Here is a 20,076-nt window from a genome sequence, read left to right on the forward strand (position 1 = left end):
ATTGCCAAACTTTTTCTTATTCAATTTCCTCAAACCAAACAAATGTAGCTTTTGCTCACCTGGTTTAAATTTATCATTTCCAAAAAAGGTACAAACTGGTAATGAGCATTTGAACAAGTGGTAAGTAACAGATGCACAAATGTCTGCTCATTACTGCATTTTATTGTGTGTGTGCAAGTGCTTCAATTTACACACTCAACAATCTGATTGGCTAATTTGGAAATGGTACATCATATAGAATTTTTTTCTTAACCTTTACACCTCACCACAACTTCCCGTGCAACATCCTTACAAGCTTTTCAGAGTGTTTCTTACCATCCTGTACACTAACAATAAACTATCACTATACTGCATAATGTTGTTATGCTTATGGGTCATTCTGTGCCAAGTAGTCTAGAAGTCCTTCATGAACATAACGGATTTTGATGAAATTTTGTATGAAAAATCACACGTTCCCAATGAACCCTGGTAAAGTTTCCTGTTCATTAAATCAATACTTCAAGAGATATAGCCCTTTGTTTGACCACATAGCACAGCTATCAACAGTGCACCCGTGGGTTTTTGGCAACTTTGGGACGTAATATCTTTGGTAATATTTCCGGGAAAGAAACAAAACTATGTCATCTTGTACATTTTGCACTCTCTTAAGCAAAATACATAAATAAAAAAGCTTTCCTGGCTGATTTGAGTATGGGTAATTTAAAGTGAAGTTGGTCAGAAAAAATATAGCCAGAAACGTGAAGTTTAACTCTTTGTATCTCTAGAAGTAATTACGGGATAAACCTGAAACTTTGCACGTAATAACTTACCAATACCAAGTTAGAATATAAGATTTCATTCTTCAACTGCTTTCTGATAGTTTACAAATTGACGGCAAAGTTGACGATTTTTTTAAAAATCGCCAAAAATGGCTATTTTTGGCCCACTTTTACAAGAAAATACCTTTTGCAAACTCTTTCATTAGGAATATCATGTTCTAAACCACCTAAGAAACTATATTTGGTTTTGCAATGTGAGTGTATAAGGCCCTAAAAGTGACAACGAAGTGGAGGTGCTTTGATAATGGCCCCACATTCCACTGGCACTCAAATTAAATCTGACATCTTTTATTTTGTTGTGCTATTGTGTAGTACTCTCTGGTGAAGGCAACACCTGTGTATCACGCACTGGTAGGAACTGATGTCACACACTAGCAGCTTCAATGCACCTTTGTAATCCAGACCAGAATCCTTTATAGCAGCAAACATCAGCTTAGCATTTTGATGGGTCTCACATACACAAACATTGCGTGTGCCCCTTGCTCTTACAGACACAACACATTTTGGCCGTAGATTGAAAAAAGATGATAAATCTACTTTGGTATTGGGCTACATTTCCTGAATTCTACATATAGTTCTGATATGTTGCATAGCAACAGTCTTTTTTGCATCTGTACCGTTACATAGTCTTTTTTTTTTTTTTTTTTTTTTTTTTTTTTTTTTTTTTTTTCCAGGCATTATTCGGGTGTAGTCATTATTTTCATTAAACTCCGACACTAGCACCTTAAGGGTGCTAAACTCTATTGCTTACCCTGAGCCTGCTGAAGTTGTGGAAGCACTCCTTGGGTTGCTTTTATTTTCCTAGCTTGCTTTACGATGTATGTAGAAACATTGAATTCCTTTGCAGTGTAGTCAATAGACCAGCTTGAAGGTGCAAGGGTAAAAATAGGTACTTTTTTTCTGGCATGTGGATATGGCACATTTTTCTTTCAAATCATGCACAATTTTGTCCAGATCAGAGCATTTCTGGCATGATTTCTGTTCCTTTGGAGCAGATAGTTCTTCCTCTTCCACCATCAGTGTGTCAGCTATTTTGTGTTTTAATTCCATTTGAGCTTCTTGTAGTTTTCTTCTACCATAGTTCTGTCTCTTTTCCCAACTTTGTGTGTCTTCATGGGAGACAAACCAAGAGCAGTCACTGAAGTATTTAATTGCTCATCCGCTGTGGTTGTAGGTGGCTGATACTCTTCGTCAATGTCATGTAAATTATCAGAATATTCTTCATTTTTTAGCAGTGTAACACACCTGGAACATAACTTTTGTCCTGGTTTCATGTTAAGTCCCATGCACTGATTAACTTTCAATACTGATTTTATATCAATTTTTCTGAGGCTACACTTCACTGTCGTCTTATGAATCCGAAATGGATCAAAACAACTTCTTTGTAGGAAAGAATACTTATCCAGAAACACTTTCATATGATGATAACAAACACTAATGTTTCCTGGAACTGTATTCTTGTGCCCACAGGGTGTATCCCGGATCTCCAAAGCAACAAATCTTGGTCTGATTCATCCAGATCATACAGTACAAAGCGAATGCCTAATTTTGTTCCATATGTTGTTTTATGACATTCAGACGCTTGTGCTCTACCAATACTGCAACTTGTTTGAACAAAAGCACCACTAGTACACTCTACTGCCTCCATACTGACTTTCCACAACAGTACTGACCAGTCTGAACTACTATCTTAAAAACATGAGTAACCTGTAATTGTTGCTTGTTTCCTTTGTTGTTCGTTCCTAACAATGACTCATTCTGTCCCAGAAAACTACCATTGGTTAACTTTCTGTTGCCTAATGGTTCCCAACAATTGCTGCAGCTTTATCTGAAACAAGCTTTCTGCATCATCACTATTACTTGCTAAATCGTGTTAAAAGAAACGTAACCAAATACATGTCTGTCAACTTTTATTGTACACAGATGCCTTGCAATAACAAGTTGAAATTTTGCCACATATTATATTATGGTCTACTTATGCAGTGTTTGAAATTTGGCTTGGATATCACTTGTCCCTTTTGTGCTACCACACGTAGAAAATCCACGTTTTTCAGGTAATTTTTCAAATTTTTGTATTTTTGTGTGCATGTAACTCTGTATGTGTGACTGATATGGGCAAGATGAGTTCTGTGTGTGTTTAGGCCACATTAAGCTTACCGCAAAAAAATTTATACCCTTTTTGAGTGAATTATATTTGGCATAGAGGGCACCTATAATATGTCCCTTTTAACGTATTACATATTTTTAATCACATTTTGGAATTTTTTATTTTCCCTCAGAAATATGTTGTTGGCGTTTTGATTTATAGAGTATGTTCTCTAAGTGGATGTTACTGGGTTGTAAAAATTTCACTGGACTGTGCGGAATAGTTCCAAAGTTATTAAGACCTGAAGTTGAGTCTGAAGATAGATTGCCAGATGCGGGTTGCAATTTCCGGGTCATGCCACCTTCTTTCACAGGCCATAATTCTGGAACAAATTGGCAGGGGAACTTCAAATTTTGTACATGAGTGTTCCACACTTGGTAGCATTGGTGTACTAAATTTCAGCCAAATCTGAGGCTGTCAGCTGAAACATCAGCCCTAACACACCTGCACTCAACCAGCTGCCACAATGAAAATGAATAAAGGAAATGCAGTTTCCTGTCAGAGGGCATTCATGGACAATGCCCACCACAGTGGCCCAGAATGCTAGGAAAACAGCAAGTGGCCTACTCAGCTTGTGTGGTATCAAAAGTTGTGTTATCATTAGGGGTCAGTTTCCCAGAACTTACGTTCAGCAGTCAACCATATAATCACTAAGCCGAGACATAACTTTATCGTATTATTTGTGGATAAAGATGATGTTGCTAGTTGACCTTCATGTCCTTACTCTTTCTCTTCAACCGGTGTGAAGTTGCCATAGCAGTTTAAGTACATGTTGGTATTCAGCAGTTAAACTTTTGCTCTCCTTCGATCACTGACATACCTAGAATTCAATGTGAATTGCGTTGTTAATGGTTGTGAAGCCTAGAGAGCATTTTTGTAAGAGGTGGTAAGTTATTACTGGCTGCTGTCAAACTCTGTACACTTCCTTTCACTGCAAATAGTTCAATTTTCCCTTTTTCATTCTGCCACTAACTACTTATGAAAACTGTCTCAACTTTTTCACATTAATACTTGTCTCAGAGAACCCTAATTAAAGCAATTATTGTGTGCACTCATTACTTAAATCACCAATATTTTCCTTCACTTACTCTTACAGTTCAAATTCTTTCAAAATTCAGCAGTGTGGGAGTATTATCAATTACTGCTTATTTTTTACTTCTTTTAACTTATGTTTCGGCAAAATGAAATCCATTTGTTTTGTTGTGTCATTACATTGTGAAATAATGAGTGCAATTGAACCTGACTTGATCCACAAAATTTTGCTAGTGAAAGTTGGTCCTAGTTCATAGTGAGATAATCTGAGGTTGGCATATACACACTGCAGATTTCATGTTTGACTTACTCAAAATTTTTCTTCTTCTTCCCCTTCTCCTTTTTTTTTCCTACTCTAAGACCTTATGTCACAAAATGTACCAGTAGTATCATAATTTAATAATGGTAGACTTCAAATGACAAACAAATCATACAGCAATGGCTAAGGTGTACGTTTGACATTAAACAAACTGTGCTACTCAGTGTGCATGGGTGTACAGGTGTGATATTGTTTATTATGTGATCCCATCCACCATGGCAAGGTCATTTCACATCGGATGGGAAAAATTGACTTTTAGTTGTCCTGAGGCCAAAAACAGCATAAAAAGCAGCAATGAAAATCAGATTGGATTATTAATTTCCGTGTGACTGGCTCAAAACATGTTCAATATGCTGTCCACCATTCCCTGCAACAAGTTGAAATCGAGAAACAGCATGTTCCATAGTTGATCATAGTGTTTTCTGGGGTCAGGTTCAGAATATGTTGCGCAATGTGTGCCTTCAATGCAACTAAGTTTGCAACCAGAACACTGAACACATCATCTTTCAGATAGCCCCACAGTCAAAAGTCACACGGATTATGGTCAGGTGATAGGTACGGCCAGGCTGTAGGGAAATGTCTGCTGATAATTCTAGTATTTCCGAAATGGCACTTCAGCAGCTGCTTAACTGGGTTTGCAATGTGTGAAGGTGCGCCATCTTGCATAAAAATGATCCCATCCATGCTGTTGGAGAGCTGTAATGACGTGGTTATGCAAAAGACACTCACAGCATTTACCAGTGACGGTGTAGGTAACAGGACCGGAGTCACCCGACTCTTAGAAAATATATAGCCCTATGATAAAAGATGCTGTAAACCTGCACTACACTGACCTTGTCAGGATGAAGTGGTACTGGTTGATTGGCGTATGGATTTTCCATTGCCTATATTCGACAATTCTGTGTATTGACATATCCTGTCAGATGGAAGTAGGATTCGTGTGGCCACAAAATCTTCCATGGCCAGTCATTGTTCACTTCGATGCGAGCAAGAAATTCTAAAGCAAAGGTCTCTCTTGCTGCCAGGTCAACAGGAAGCAACTCGTGCACATGGGTAATTTTGAATGAATAGCAAAGAAGGGTGTTTTTTGGGTTTTACCTACCTTGCTCACAGGCATGTCCAGTGTTTTGGCAATTTGCCATGCACTACATATTTGCACACCACCACTTGTCTCCTCCTGCATTCACTGCTTCCACTGACATCAAATCAGTTCGTTTCCTCCCTCTACCAGGTTGCACATCAAAAGAACCCGCCTTTTTGAATTTCCGAATCATTTTCTTGAGACCCACAGCTGTCATCAGACCAATGCTTTTTTTCAAACCCTTCAGTGTCCGGAACATTGGCTGAGCGAAGTGTGCACAGTCATCATTCTTGTAATACAGCTTTACAGGCAAGCGTGATCCTGCGTTGAGACAGTTATGGCGAGTGTCGCAAACATGAAAGGAGCAAAAGCCATGTACCTGGTGTGTTTATACCAACTTCTACAGGATCGTGCGCATGACAGGTGTTTTCATTTACATATTCTGACACATACAGCAGCATCTATTGATCAATTTTCACACTATTTTGTTTCTTTTGCCAGATGTTTTCCCCATTCTCTAATAATATTCCATTGCTATTTGATGTCATCCTGACCAGTGGTGTTATTTCTACAGTGTTTTGAAAGTTTAACTCTAATTGTGATCACCCTGTATATCAATACTGCAGCTTCCATTACACTTGTTTTCCCTATTGAGACATTTTAGAACTGAGGATAAGCAGGCAGTGAGATTCCTTATCCCTAAAACTACTCTCAGTAGAACTGAAAAAAGTTTTTGTTTATTTAAACTGATAAAATTAAGGAATTTATGTTCATGGAACATACCTGAGTTGCATTTGGTTTGCTGATGACAACATTGTGGTGTTACTTTCTAATGAAGACAAAATTCAGCAACAAATAGAACAACGTAACAGAGCAAGCTTGAAAGCAGAACTGTGAATCCACTATATTAAGGTAGAAATAATATCCAGTGAGTACATCAAAGAGAAAACAGCAGAAATTGACAGTGAAATCATAGATCCAGATGCTGGCATTTTGATTTATGAGAGACTTGATAATGACTGAAAATGACTGCATGGACAACAAAAGAAAGAAATAGAAAAGTAAAAGTGGTCTGGAGTGGAGTGGTTTTTATAAACTTAAATTGGTTTTCAAAACTAAGCTTCTGATGTGTCTTAGAAGCATAGTTCATTTTATATTACAAGTTTTAAATTACAGCAGTAGTTAGTGGGTTTTGAATTGAAAATCCATTCAGACCTGAGTTGCTTAGAAAACAAGGGTGACATATATACTTAAGAAAAAGGAACAGGAAAAAAAGACCACAAAACAGACTGAGGTGGTAGAAATAATTATTACCAAATTGAAAATGAAATGGTTGAGGATGAAACATATAGTCAGCCAAATGCATGGTAGATGGAACAAGGAAGTTATTTGCTGGATTCCAAGGTCGAAGAAAAAGCAATGACAACAGTCTAATGGAAAGTAGGTTGATGATATTACAAAACATCAAAGAGCAACATGGTTGCTTATAGCTAAAGACCATAGTGTATGAGAACTCCGGAACAAGCATTTACTCAGCAGGGATTGTAAAATTTTTGACAGTGATGGTGGTGATAACTCTCAATCTAGAATAATTCGTTGCCTTCTGCCTGACCCCCCGCCCCCTGCGGGTCTGGGGGTAAGAATAGGCCTGAGGTATTCCTACCTGTTGTAAGAGGCGACTAAAACGAGTTTCACACTTTTGGCCTTTTTGTGATGGTCCCCTGTAGCGTTTGACCTCCATTCGTCAAAATTTTCCCAAAAAGGGAGCCATTTGGGGAAGGGTGCCTTAAATGGTGCATTGTGTACATAGTGCATTGGGATCTTTAGCCCACTTTCTCATCGTCGCATTTCAGTCCCGCTCATTCTCCATCTCTTGGGCGAGGGCACCTTCCTCGGTGCATTTTCCACCATGCACTATGCAGTGTCGCTTTCTGCGTTGACGATGATCATGGACTTCTTTGCACCTGATATCCAGCACGGTAGCCAGTCAGTTGTGGTGGGGCCACAATGTATGTTGTTGGTTGTAGCCCCCTGACCACACAGGGATCGCTCTGCTGATGCCTGCATTGTTAACTCCCCACGTATGCCAGGGGGTAGATGCCCATCCCCCTGGGGTATCGAGACTCCCAGCAATGGTCGTCCAGCCAGGTGGCCTTTGCTGCAGCTGGGTGGCGCCCATGCAGAGGGCCCCTGGTTGAAGTTGGTGGCGTCAGGGGGGATGGCATGTGATGAAGCGTAGTCCATTCAACGCACAGAAGTACGACCGCAAACCGTTCCCCTCCCTGGCCACACTATCGGAGGAATGTCAGGCTAAGGATGGTAGCGGATCTTATTCGCCCTGGTACCTTGAATGTTAGAGAGCTGATGGGGAGTCTTTCATGACGAAGAAGCCTCAGTTTCTTGTTGAGCATTTAGAGGACAAGTTTGGGGAGGTGGAAGGATTGTCCAAAATAAGATCTGGCTCAGTCTTGATCAAAGAAGCATCCTCTGCCCAGTCAAAGATGTTACTCACTTGTAACAAGCTGGGGGATGTTTCTGCAACCATCATGCCTCATAAGAGCTTAAATATGGTCCGGGGTATCATATTTCACAGGGATCTTCTTTTGCAGTCTGACGATAAGCTGTGCACCGATTTAGAGCGACGAGGTGTACATTTCACCCGGCTTGTCCACCGGGGTCCGAAGGATAATCAGATTGCCTTCGGTGCCTTCATCTTGGCCTTTGAGGGTGATATATTGCCCGAGTAGGTCAAGGTGATGGTCTACCGCTGTGATGTAAAGCCCTATATCCCTCCCCCAATGTGGTGCTTAAAGTGCTGGAAGTTCGGCCTTATGTCTTCCCGCTGTACTTCCAGCGTCACATGTCGAGATTGCGGACACCCATTACATCCCAATACTCCATGTGCCCTGCCTCCCATCTGTGTCGACTGTGGAGAGCACAATTTGCATTGCTTGCCAGACTGCAGTATTCTCCAGAAAGAAAGGAGAATCATGGAGTACAAGACCCTGGACCAACTGACCTACACTGAGGCAAAGAAAAAATTTGAACGACTACATTCTGTACGTATGACATTGTCTTACACCGCCGTTACAACAGTTCTGACACCATCAGCTCTGCCAACCCAAGTCACGTCTCAAAGTGGGAAGACTACACCTGCTCCGTTGATGGTGGTGGGCATTTCCCTCCCTGTTGCTCCCGCACCACCTACTTCGGGAGCAACACTCCCCCAACCATCAGAGAGTTCTGTCCCCACTTCTAAGCTGGAGAAGCATAAGTCTTCTTTGGCTTCTCTCTCGCTAGGAAGGGGTCCCTTGGGTCACTCACTTCCCAGTTTTCTGCTAGTGGGAAAGATTACACCCGCCAGTGGCTGAAGAGCTCAAAAGTGTCTGGTCGTAGGCTTCACGCTTATCCTCAGTCCCGGAGACTGAGCCAGTGAAGTCCTCCCAGCCAGGGAAACCCAAGGAGCAGTGAGAGAAATCCAAAAATAAAACCCCTAAGACCAAGGAAATTGCGGTGGCACCCACACCACCACTACAAGCTCTGCATCTTGAGTATGGGGTGGAGATTCTGGCGTCCGCTGAGGACCTAGATCTCGCCAGACCCTCAGACGCAATGGATATAGACTGCTCAGGCAGTAAGTCGGTGGCAGCTGGTGACTCTGAGGCGTAAACTGCCTCATTGAATGTTCCATGCCTTCCCAGTCTCACGATAACGTCATCCTCCAGTGGAATTGCAATGGTTTTTTCCACCACCTGGCTGAGCAATGGCAACTGTTAAGCTTTACACCTGCTATCTGCATTGCCATCCAAGAAACCTGGTTCCCAGCAATGCCGACCCCTGCCCTCTGCGGTTGTAAGGGATATTACAGGAACTGTAGTGACTATAATCGAGTGTCAGGTGGAGTTTGCGTTTATGTCGTAAACTCAGTCTCTAGCGACACTGTGCCCCTTCAAACCCCTCTTGAAGCTGTGGCTGTCAGAATAAGGATGACATAGGAAATAACTGTCTGCAATGTATATCTTTCTCCAGATGGTGCAGTAACCGTGAATGTATTAAATGCACTGATTGATCAACTCCCTAAACCTTTCCTACTTTTGGGAGATTTTAACGCCCATAACCCCTTGTGGGGTGGCACCGTGCTTACTGGCCGAGGCAGAGATGTCGAAACTTTACTGTTTGCCTCTTAAGTACTGGTGCTGCCACACATTTCAGTGTGACTCTGGTAGTTACTTGGCCATTGATTTATCAATTTGCAGCCCAGGACTTCTCCCATCTATCCACTGGAGAGAACATGACGACCTGTGTGGTACTGACCACTTCCCCATCTTTCTGTCACTGCCCCGGTGTCAGTCCCACAGACGCTTGCCCAGACGGGCTTTAAATAAGGCGAACTGGGAAACTATCACCTCTGCTGTCACCATTGAATCTCCCCCTCATAGTAACATCAATGTGATGGTTGAGCAAGTGACTACATCCAGTGTTTCTGTGGCAGAAAATGCGTTCCCTCGCTCTTTAGGGTGCCCCCGGCGTAAGGCAGTCCCTTGGTGGTCGCCGGCATAAGTGGCACTCTTCCCTGCAGCACCTTACAGCCTTTAACCCTTTAACCGACTCCGTGCCCGCGGTCACCAGCTTATCAAACGACGGAAGCAGGAGTGTTGGTAGAGATACGTCTCGACCATTGGGTGCCATATGTCACCTTCCCAAGTCTGGGCAAAGATCAAACGTGTTTTTGGGTACCAGACCAACAGTCATTCCCGGTGGTACCATAAATGGTGTGTTATCTACCGACGCAAATGTGATTGCTGAGCACTTTGCTCGAGCCTCTGTGTCGCTGTGTCGGAGAATTTCCCCCCGGCCTTTCGCACTCTGAAACGGCAGCTGGAAGGGAAAGTCCTCTCATTCACTACATGCCACAGTGAATTCTGTAATGTGCCATTTACAGAGTGGGAGCTCCTCAGTGCCATTGCACATTGCCCCGACACAGCTCCTGGGCCTGATCAGATCCACAACCAGATGAGTAAACATCTCTCATCTGACTACAAGCAACATATCCTCGTCATCTTCAGTCAGATCTAGTGCGATGTCGTCTTTCCATCACAATGGCGGGAGAGCACCATCATTCCAGTTCTCAAACATGGTAAAAACTCGCTTGATGTGGATAGCTATCAGCCCATCAGCCTCGGCAATGTTCTTTGTAAGCTGCTGAAATATATGGTGTGTCAGCGGTTGGATTGGGTACTGGAGTCATGTGGCCTATTGGCTGTGTGCCAGGGTGGTTTCCGCCATTTTCGTTCTACCACTGATAATCTTGTGTCTCTAGAGTCTGACATCTGAACAGCCTTTTCGAGAAACTAACACCTTGTTGTCACCTTTTTGATTTACGAAAAGCGTATGAAACCACCTGGTGACATAATATCCTTGCTACATTACACGAGTGGGGTCTCTGAGGCCTCGTCCTGATTTTTATCCAGAATTTCCTGTTGCTTCGTACTTTCCGTGTCCAAGTTGATGCCTCCTATAGTTCCTTCCATATCCAGGAGCATGGTGTCCCGCAGGGCTTCGTATTGTGTCTCTCTATTTTTAGTGGCCATTAATGGTCTACCAGCAGCTGTCGGGCCCTCCGTCTCACCTTCTCTGTATGCAGACGACTTCTGCATTTTGTACAGCTGCTCCAGTACTGGTGTTGCTGAGCATCGCCTACAGGAAGCCATCCCCAACCACAAGGTGCAGTCGTGGGCTCTAGTCCATGGCTTCCAGTTTTCCACCATGAAGGACAAATGTCGGCTTCGTACCGTTCATCCGGAACCAGCACTTTACCTAAATGACGATCACTCTCTGTAGTGGAGACATATCTATTCTTAGGTCTGGTTTTTGACACTCGTTTGACTTGGCTTCCTCATCTTTGTCAGCATAAACATAAGTGTTGGAAGCACCTTAATGCCCTCCACTGCCTGAGCAACACCATCACTCCATGTTGCTGCAGCTCTACAGAGCCACACTGTTTCAAACCACTTACAAGCCTTTAGCTTATTTTTCTCTATCCTAAGAATTGTGTCAAAACCCATGATGAGACATCATCAAGTTGCTGTAATTTCTCACTTAGTGTTTTACAATATACATGAAAGGAACAGAACTTGCCATGAATTTTGAAATTCACGAAACAATTGCTTGTGAGCAGAGAGAGATTAATCGTTGTCATCCAAGAGATTTATGAGCTAGCACTGCTGTTATAGTCTGTTTGTTCCATTACACGAACTGCTCAAACAAAGTTCAAGTTTTGCTCATAATTCTTGGTGGCAGAATGATGTTGCCGGTTCTGGTAGGTCAACCTCTTCATAACATTGGAGAAGTGCAGAAAAAGCAGGAAGCTCCCATTTATGTTCATAACCCTCCTGTATCTGAGGCCACGCCTTTTGCAACTGCACAGCATAATGACTTGTTCAGGATCATTGCATCTGTTTTGCATTCTGCTAACTTGTCACATCTTTCTAATTCCCCACACTGAAGCTATTACCGTATCACTCTTTATTTTCAGATAATTTTCACAAATATATTATATGTTTATCTATATCTGTCTAGTCCATTATCAGGAACCAGTAGCAATATGATAAATGTAAATATTACACATGAACTTCATATAACTTACAATTTCTTTATAATAGTCATAAGGATAAAAATATCATCTATGTTTATAGTGTAGCAAAATTTTCACATTAAAGCTAGTACGCATTTGTATCATGTATGTTTAATATTTTGTTGCTTATATGAATTTGTGCAGGTTCTCCGAAGTTTTTATAAAGCTTTGTATTTTGTGATTGTGTCTCCCTGTGGAGGATTATACAACATTTGAGCTTAAAAGTTAATTTTTTTATGCAGACTTTTTATGAACAAATGTCCATGTCTGGTACGTACTTTGTTGTGACTGTACATGAAAACTAATTATTTGTGCGAGCTAAAGTAGCTATTCAAATTGAACAGCCCAAGTGGAAATTCTTCTGTAAGTCACTGAATTTATCAAGGCTGTTGCAAAAGAAAGGGTAGCCGTAATGATTCATTACTTCTTAAAAATCTTCAGTAATGTGTCTCTGTGGAAGGAATTGACTGTGTTTTATATTAGATAATGAGTTTCACGGTATATAATGCGTTTCCCATACCACTTTTAGGTTACTGACCAGTTTCACAAGACTGCAACTGATGAATGTGAATACTCTTACAGTTTCTATGTCACCTGCCAAATTTTGTGATGTGCAGATGTTCTATTTACTAGAATTGAATAACTTATATTTGAGTAATGTATTTTCAAAATTCAATTCCAATTAATGTGACATATTAAGAGCGTTTTCCACTGTTAAACTAAATGGGATAAGTTGCTCACTCGTATACAGATGTAGGATAAAAATAACTAAATAAATAGCATATGGAAACCATAATTTTTCTTTATGTATGGTATTTTAGGAATGTTTAATTTTCTTGAACAGGTTTGCAAGCATGTCTGTGGGTAGTGGAAGTGGCAGTGATGGAAGTGGAAGTAATTCACGTTTGCCTCCCACGACATATGGAACAGCTTTGGTTCCTTCAGTAAGTCATACATATTTCAACCAGTACACTGGATCTGAGTACAGCCTGAATAAAATGCAGGTAAGCGATTCAACAGTAGGAGCATAATTGTGTGCACTTAATTGTGAAGAGAGGTTACTTGGAAAAGAAAAAAAAATCTCTGATAATGAAAACTTCAGGAAGGAATGTGGACAGTGTTGGAATAGATAGTTGCTGCTTACCATAAAGAAGACACATTAAGTTGCAGACAGTCACAGTTGAAAGACTCTTACATAAAGCTTTCAGCCACCGCCTTTATCAGCAAAGGGAAACACACACAAGTCATACAAACAGGCAAGCAAACCTCATGCAGTCATGACTGCCAACTCCAGCAGTTGGTAGTCATGTGTGCATTGTGTGTGCTTATGTGTATGAATGGTATGTGTTTCTCTTTTGCTGATGAAGGCTGTGGCCGAAGTCTTTATGTAAGTATGTTTTGAGTGTGTCTCTCTGCAACTTAACGTGTCTTTTCTACAGTAAACATAAGTCAATCTTTTCCTACATTGTTAAAAAAATCTCTGAATTAGATAAGATTTCTGTCAAAATTAGAACAACAGATTCTTCCACACTGATCTGTATAATAATTTTCTTGGCTTGTACATTGTACATTTGGAGTCTTTGGAACTATGATTGAAGGTTTCAATGTAATTAGTGAATTAAAGGGTTCACAGTTATATTGTACGTAATTTGCATGCTTGAAATTGTTAAGTTTCCTCATAAAAGTGCATATGCTTATTGGTTGCAGTCACCTCAGCTGAGTCCCAGCTATATTTCTGTACGTGGATCAACAGAAGCTACTGACTTGCATGAACGTATTCCAATCCACCATGAAGTAAACTATGGAAATTCTTCAGTTTACCATTCTCGTGTGGAAGAATATAGAGTATCACCATATCAACAGGTATCAGTGACTGTAGACAGAAAGCACTGGTTACATGTATCCAAAAAATATAGTAGTGATTTCTGAACAAAAAAGTAAAGAAATGAGAGTACAATTTGTGTGTGTGTATGTGTGTGTGTGTGTGTGTGTGTGTGTGTGTGTGTGTGTGTGTGATGGTTGATAGAGGTAAAACGAAAGAAAGTAGAGCATGACAAGGAGAATGTTGTCATGCCCTTAAATGCCCACTATCCTTCCCAACCCTCCACAGTTGTATTCCACCATCCGCCAAACCTACACAATATACTCATCCATCACTACGCAACTCCTGCTCCCAACCCCTTAATTCATGGCTCAAACCCCTGTAATAGACCTAGATCCAAGACCTGTCCCATACATCCTCCCACCACTACCTACTTCAGTCCGGTCATTAACATCACCTATTCCGTCAAAGGCAGAGCTACATGTGATCTACAAGCTAAGCTGCAACCATTGTGCTGCATTCTATGTGGGTATGACAACCAACAAGCTAAATTTCCACGAGTGGCCACTGACAAACTGTGGCCAAGAAACAAGTGGACCACCCTGTTGCTGAGCACGCTACCCAACACGACTTCCTCCATTTCAGTGACTGCTTCACAGCCTGTGCCATATGGATCCTTGCCACCAACACCAACTTCTCTGAATTGCACAGGTGAGAACTTCCACTGCAATATATTGCACAGGTGGTCTCAACCTTTGTTAGTCATTGCCCTCAGCCATGCAGCCCCATCCCTGTTCCCATTCCAGCACTACACAGCCCTCATTCCACCATCACACCCAGTCTTTTTGCTTTTCTCCTTTTCCACTACACCCTCCCCCCCCCCCCCCCTCCCCCTGCCCTCCCCTCCCCACCTCTTGCCTGCTCTCCATCTAACCTGCAGCACTTCACTGTCTGTCTATTTTTGACAAAGGCCTTACTGGCCAAAAGCTTCATTTGTGACAGTCTTTTTGTTGTGCCTATCTGCAACTCAGCATCTCTGCTATATGGTGAGTGGCAACTTTCCTTTTCATGATATTGTGTCATTGAGATGTGAATAGTGAGTGAGAGAATGGAGTTTTTGTTTAAATGGAATAATATTTGTATCAGACTTCACTACAAAATTCTGCAATGTAAATAACAGTATTCTGCATTGGTGAAATGTACCAAGGTGCTTTAATGTTTACCGTAAACGTTTTTTTGTTCCAGACACTACATATTAGTGGCTCAATTTGGAAATGCTCTGTATATCCATAACTTTTTGCTATGTAATTGTATATTTCTGTTTTGCACAAAGTTTTTGACTCACTTACAATTAATAACAAAGTTAATAAAATTCAACATTGTCATATTGTTTTTGTTTCAGTGAATAGATTCAGTGTCATTAATTTGTTCTCTTTTAAACATTCCTAACTTGGTTGTTATTTTAAAGGTGTTAAAAGATAGTTAAATGGTAGGTTGTTATTTTAAAAGTGTTAAAAGATAGTTAAATGTCATAGGTCCCTGTGCCATATAATCAGCATGTGAGCATCCATCCTCTGCACACACCTAGACATTCACACCAGAGCTTCCACAATGCACCAGCCCATTCATCACCACACCAGCAAGCTCAGGGAGACCAGAATTCCTCACAAGGTACTAATTAGTGTAAAGCTTAATTTCAAAATATGGGAAATCCTGTAGAATTGCAGAGTATATTTCCATTTATTTCACATTCATAGTGTAGTTTAAGGTTGCCAGCCAAATGAATCTGTTGAAATATCAAATACTTCATGTTTCTTAATATAAACAAAATTGAGCCGTAATTTAAGATGACACTTCATTGGATAACCAAAATTGGAAAATAAATATACATAATTTTTGTTTTACCGGGTGTATATGCCCTGGGACAAACAGGTAAGCTGGGAAAAACCGAGAATTTTTTCATCTGGAGGAAAAAACTCAGAATTTTTAGAATTCTGGGAATTTTTCATTGGTTTAATTTTCATTTAAATCTTTGTAATTTTAAGTGGTAAGAACTGATACTCTAAGAAAGAATTTTACTTTAGCCTGGTACTGCATAATAATACTGCAGCAATAAAATGTAACTGAGAGACAAACACCACACTACAACTTTGTTTGGAAAGAAAATGTGCCATTTACAACAAAATACATTGCACGCACAAGCATCTGCCGACAGCAAAATGTGTCAAAGGCTTTATGGTGAAGACTGTGCAATACTTCGTAACAACAGATTGCTTTCGATTAGCGTGACAGCACAACGGTTTATATTTCTAATAACCCGTAGGTAAATATTGTGAATGGTGGTTTGAGAAGTGTTACTTTCAAAGTAAGTTTCCTTTAATGCTAGATGAATTGTGTTACATGTCAGAATGTGCAATGAATTTCTTAAATTACAGAGCGTTTGAATTTGATTCAAAACTTAAAACTTTGAGGACCAGCCACTTAGAAAAATTTTGGGCCCAGAAGACCAGCCATTTACGTCATTATTTAAAATTTTACTGGCACAATTTGTGTTTGATATATTTTAAAGGGTGAAGGTTAGTTCTTTCATTGATTGCAAATTTTGTAGGAACAATGGCAAAAAGTATAATTATCATTAAAAAAAAAGTGCAAGGTGAGCTTTTGAGCAATTTTACATGTTATTAGCTGTTCTTTGGAAAAGCTGAAGTGCTCGACTGAACATTTATTTAACCAGATGACCCAGAAATGTTCAGTGCACAGCAGTGAAGTTTATAATCACGTTTGTCAGAAATATTCAGCTGCTGGAATTTAAGCTGTGCTTCTAGGATCCTGTCTAACCGTGCCCTTGGAAAAAACAGCAAAAAATTTTTCACAACCAATATTATATGTGAATGCTTAGCTTTTTGTGTAGCCACACTGCATATATATTAATTTAAACCATTAACTTCTCCTTTTTGTGTGTTTGTTCTGTTTAATGGTGATGTTGCTATAGGCTGATTACATCACATGCCCTGTGCTATGAATATCTGCTGTCACTGGCTCGTGAAGAGGGGCAGCAGACTTTTTAGTAGTTGCAGGGGCAACAGTCTGGATGATTGACTGATCTGGCCTTGTAACATTAACCAAAACGGCCTTGCTGTTGTGGTACTGCGAACGGCTGAAAGCAAGGGGAAACTACAGCCGTAATTTTTCCCGAGGGCATGCAGCTTTACTGTATGGTTAAATGATGATGGCGTCCTCTTGGGTAAAATATTCCGGAGGTAAAATAGTCCCCCATTCGGATCTCCGGGCGGGGACTACTCAAGAGGACGTTGTTATCAGGAGAAAGAAAACTGGCATTCTACGAATCGGAGTGTGGAATGTCAGATCCCTTAATCGGGCAGGTAGGTTAGAAAATTTAAAAAGGGAAATGGATAGGTTAAAGTTAGATATAGTGGGAATTAGTGAAGTTTGGTGGCAGGAGGAACAAGACTTCTGGTCAGGTGAATACAGGGTTATAAATACAAAATCAAATAGGGGTAATGCGGGAGTAGGTTTAATAATGAATAGGAAAATAGGAGTGCGGGTAAGCTACTACAATCAGCGTAGTGAACGTATTATAGCGGCCAAGATAGACACGAAGCCCATGCCTACTACAGTAGTAAAAGTTTATATGCCAACTAGCTCTGCAGATGACGAAGACATTGAAGAAATGTATGATGAGATAAAAGAAATTATTCAGGTAGTGAAGGGAGACGAAAATTTAATAGTCATGGGTGACTGGAATTTGACAGTAGGAAAAAGGGAGAGAAGGAAACGTAGTAGGTGAATATGGATTGGGGCTAAGAAATGAAAGAGGAAGCCGTCTGTTAGAATTTTGCACAGGGCATCACTTAATCATAGCTATCACTTAGTTCAAGAATCATAAAAGAAGGTTGTATACATGGAAGAATCCTGGAGATACTAAAAGGTATCAGATAGATTATATAATGGTAAGACAGATTTAGGAACCAGGTCTTAAATTCCACAATCTATTGGTTATGAACTGTAGATTAAAACTGAAGAAATTGCGAAAAGGTGGGAATTTAAGGAGATGGGACTTGGATAAACTGACTAAACCAGAGGTTGTACAGAGTTCCAGGGACAGCATAAGGGAACAGTTGACAGGAATGGGGGAAAGAAATACAGTAGAAGACGAATGGGTAGCTCTGAGGGATGAAGTAGTGAAGGCAGCAGAGGATCAAGTAGATAAAAAGACAAGGGCTATTAGAAATCCTTGGGTAACAGAAGAAATATTGAATTTAATTGATGAAAGGAGAAAATATAAAAATGCAGTAAATGAAGCAGGCAAAAAGGAATACAAAGTCTTAAAAATGAGATCAACAGGAAGTGCAAAATGGCTAAGCAGGCATGGCTAGAGAACAAATGTAAGGATGTAGAGGCTTATCTCACTAGGGGTAAGATAGATACAGCCTACAGGAAAATTAAAGACACCTTTGGAGAAAAGAGAACCACTTGCATGAACATCAAGAGCTCAGATGGAAACCCAGTTCTAAGCAAAGAGGGGAAAGCAGAAAGGTGGAAGGAGTATATAGAGGGTCTATACAAGGGCGATGTACTTGAGGGCAATATTATGGAAATGGAAGAGGATGCAGATGAAGATGAAATGGGAGATACGATACTGCGTGAAGAGTTTGACAGAGCACTGAAAGACCTGAGTCGAAACAACGCCCCAGGAGTAGACAACATTCCATTGGAACTACTGATGGCCTTGGGAGAGCCAGTCCTGATAAAACTCTACCATCTAGTGAGCAAGATTTATGAGACAGGCGAAATACCCTCAGACTTAAAGAAGAATATAATAATTCCAATCCCAAAGAAAGCAGATGTTGACAGATTTGAAAATTACCGAACTATCAGTTTAATAAGTCACAGCTGCAAAATACTAACGCGAATTCTTTACAGACAAATGGAAAACTGGTAGAAGCCGACCTCGGCGAAGATCAGTTTGGATTCCGTAGAAATATTGGAACACGTGAGGCAATACTGACCCTATGACTTATCTTAGAAAATAGATTAAGGAAAGGCAAACCTACATTTCTAGCATTTGTAGACTTAGAGAAAGCTTTTGATAATGTTGACTGGAATACTCTCTTTCAAATTCTAAAGGTGGAGGGGTAAAATACAGGGAGCGAAAGGCTATTTACAATTTGTACAGAAACCAGATGGCAGTTATGAGTCGAGGAGCATGAAAGGGAAGCAGTGGTTGGGAAGGGAGTGAGACAGGGTTGTAGCCTATCCCCGATGTTATTCAATCTGTATATTAGGCAAGCAGTAAAGGAAACAAAAGAAAAATTCAGAGTAGGTATTAAAGTCCATGGAGAGGAAATAAAAACTTTGAGGTTCACCGATGACATTGTAATTCTGTCAGAGACACCAAAGGACTTGGAAGAGCAGTTGAACGGAATGGGCAGTGTCTTGAAAGGAGGATATAAGATGAACATCAACAATAGCAAAACAAGGATAATGGAATGTAGTCAAATTAAGTCAGGTGATGCTGAGGGAATTAGATTAGGAAATGAGACACTTGAAGTAGTAAAGGAGTTTTGCTATTTGGGGAGCAAAATAACTGATGATGGTCGAAGTAGAGAGGATATAAAATGTAGACTGGCAATGGCAAGGAAAGCGTTTCTGAAGAAGAGAAATTTGTTAACATTGAGTATAGATTTAAGTGTCAGGAAGTCGTTTCTGAAAGTATTTGTGTGGAGTGTAGCCATGTATGGATGTGAAACATGGACGATAAATAGTTTAGACAAGAAGAGAATAGAAGCTTTCGAAATGTGGTGCTACAGAAGAATGCTGAAGATTAGATGGGTAGATCACGTAACTAATGAGGAGGTATTGAATAGGATTGGGGAGAAGAGAAGTTTGTGGCACAACTTGAGTAGAAGAAGGGATCGGTTGGTAGGACATGTCCTGAGGCATCAAGGGATCACAAATTTAGCATTGGAGGGCAGCGTGGAGGGTAAAAATCGTAGAGTGAGACCAAGAGATGAATACACTAAGCAGATTCAGAAGGATGTAGGTTGCAGTTGGTACTGGGAGATGAAGGAGCTTGCACAGGATAGATTAGCATGGAGAGCTGCATCAAACCAGTCTCAGGACTGAAGACCACAACAACAACAACTGAAATATCAAATACTTCATGTTTCTTAACGTAATCAAAATTGAGCTATAATTTAAGA

At 40.6% G+C, this 20,076-nt stretch overlaps 1 protein-coding gene across 1 annotated transcript in view; it reads left to right on the plus strand.

The window, feature by feature from the left end:
• LOC124623160 (scaffold protein salvador) overlaps window positions 1-20,076 on the plus strand; it is a 54,750-nt gene that overhangs the window by 20,961 nt on the left and 13,713 nt on the right. The window contains exons 5-7 of the mRNA XM_047148955.1: window positions 12,875-13,034; window positions 13,738-13,893; window positions 15,388-15,523. Coding sequence (XP_047004911.1) covers window positions 12,875-13,034; window positions 13,738-13,893; window positions 15,388-15,523 — 452 coding nt within the window. The remainder of the gene's footprint in view (window positions 1-12,874; window positions 13,035-13,737; window positions 13,894-15,387; window positions 15,524-20,076) is intronic.

This window comes from Schistocerca americana, chromosome 1 (genome assembly GCF_021461395.2).
Source record: "Schistocerca americana isolate TAMUIC-IGC-003095 chromosome 1, iqSchAmer2.1, whole genome shotgun sequence".
Taxonomy (NCBI): Eukaryota; Metazoa; Arthropoda; class Insecta; order Orthoptera; family Acrididae; genus Schistocerca; species Schistocerca americana.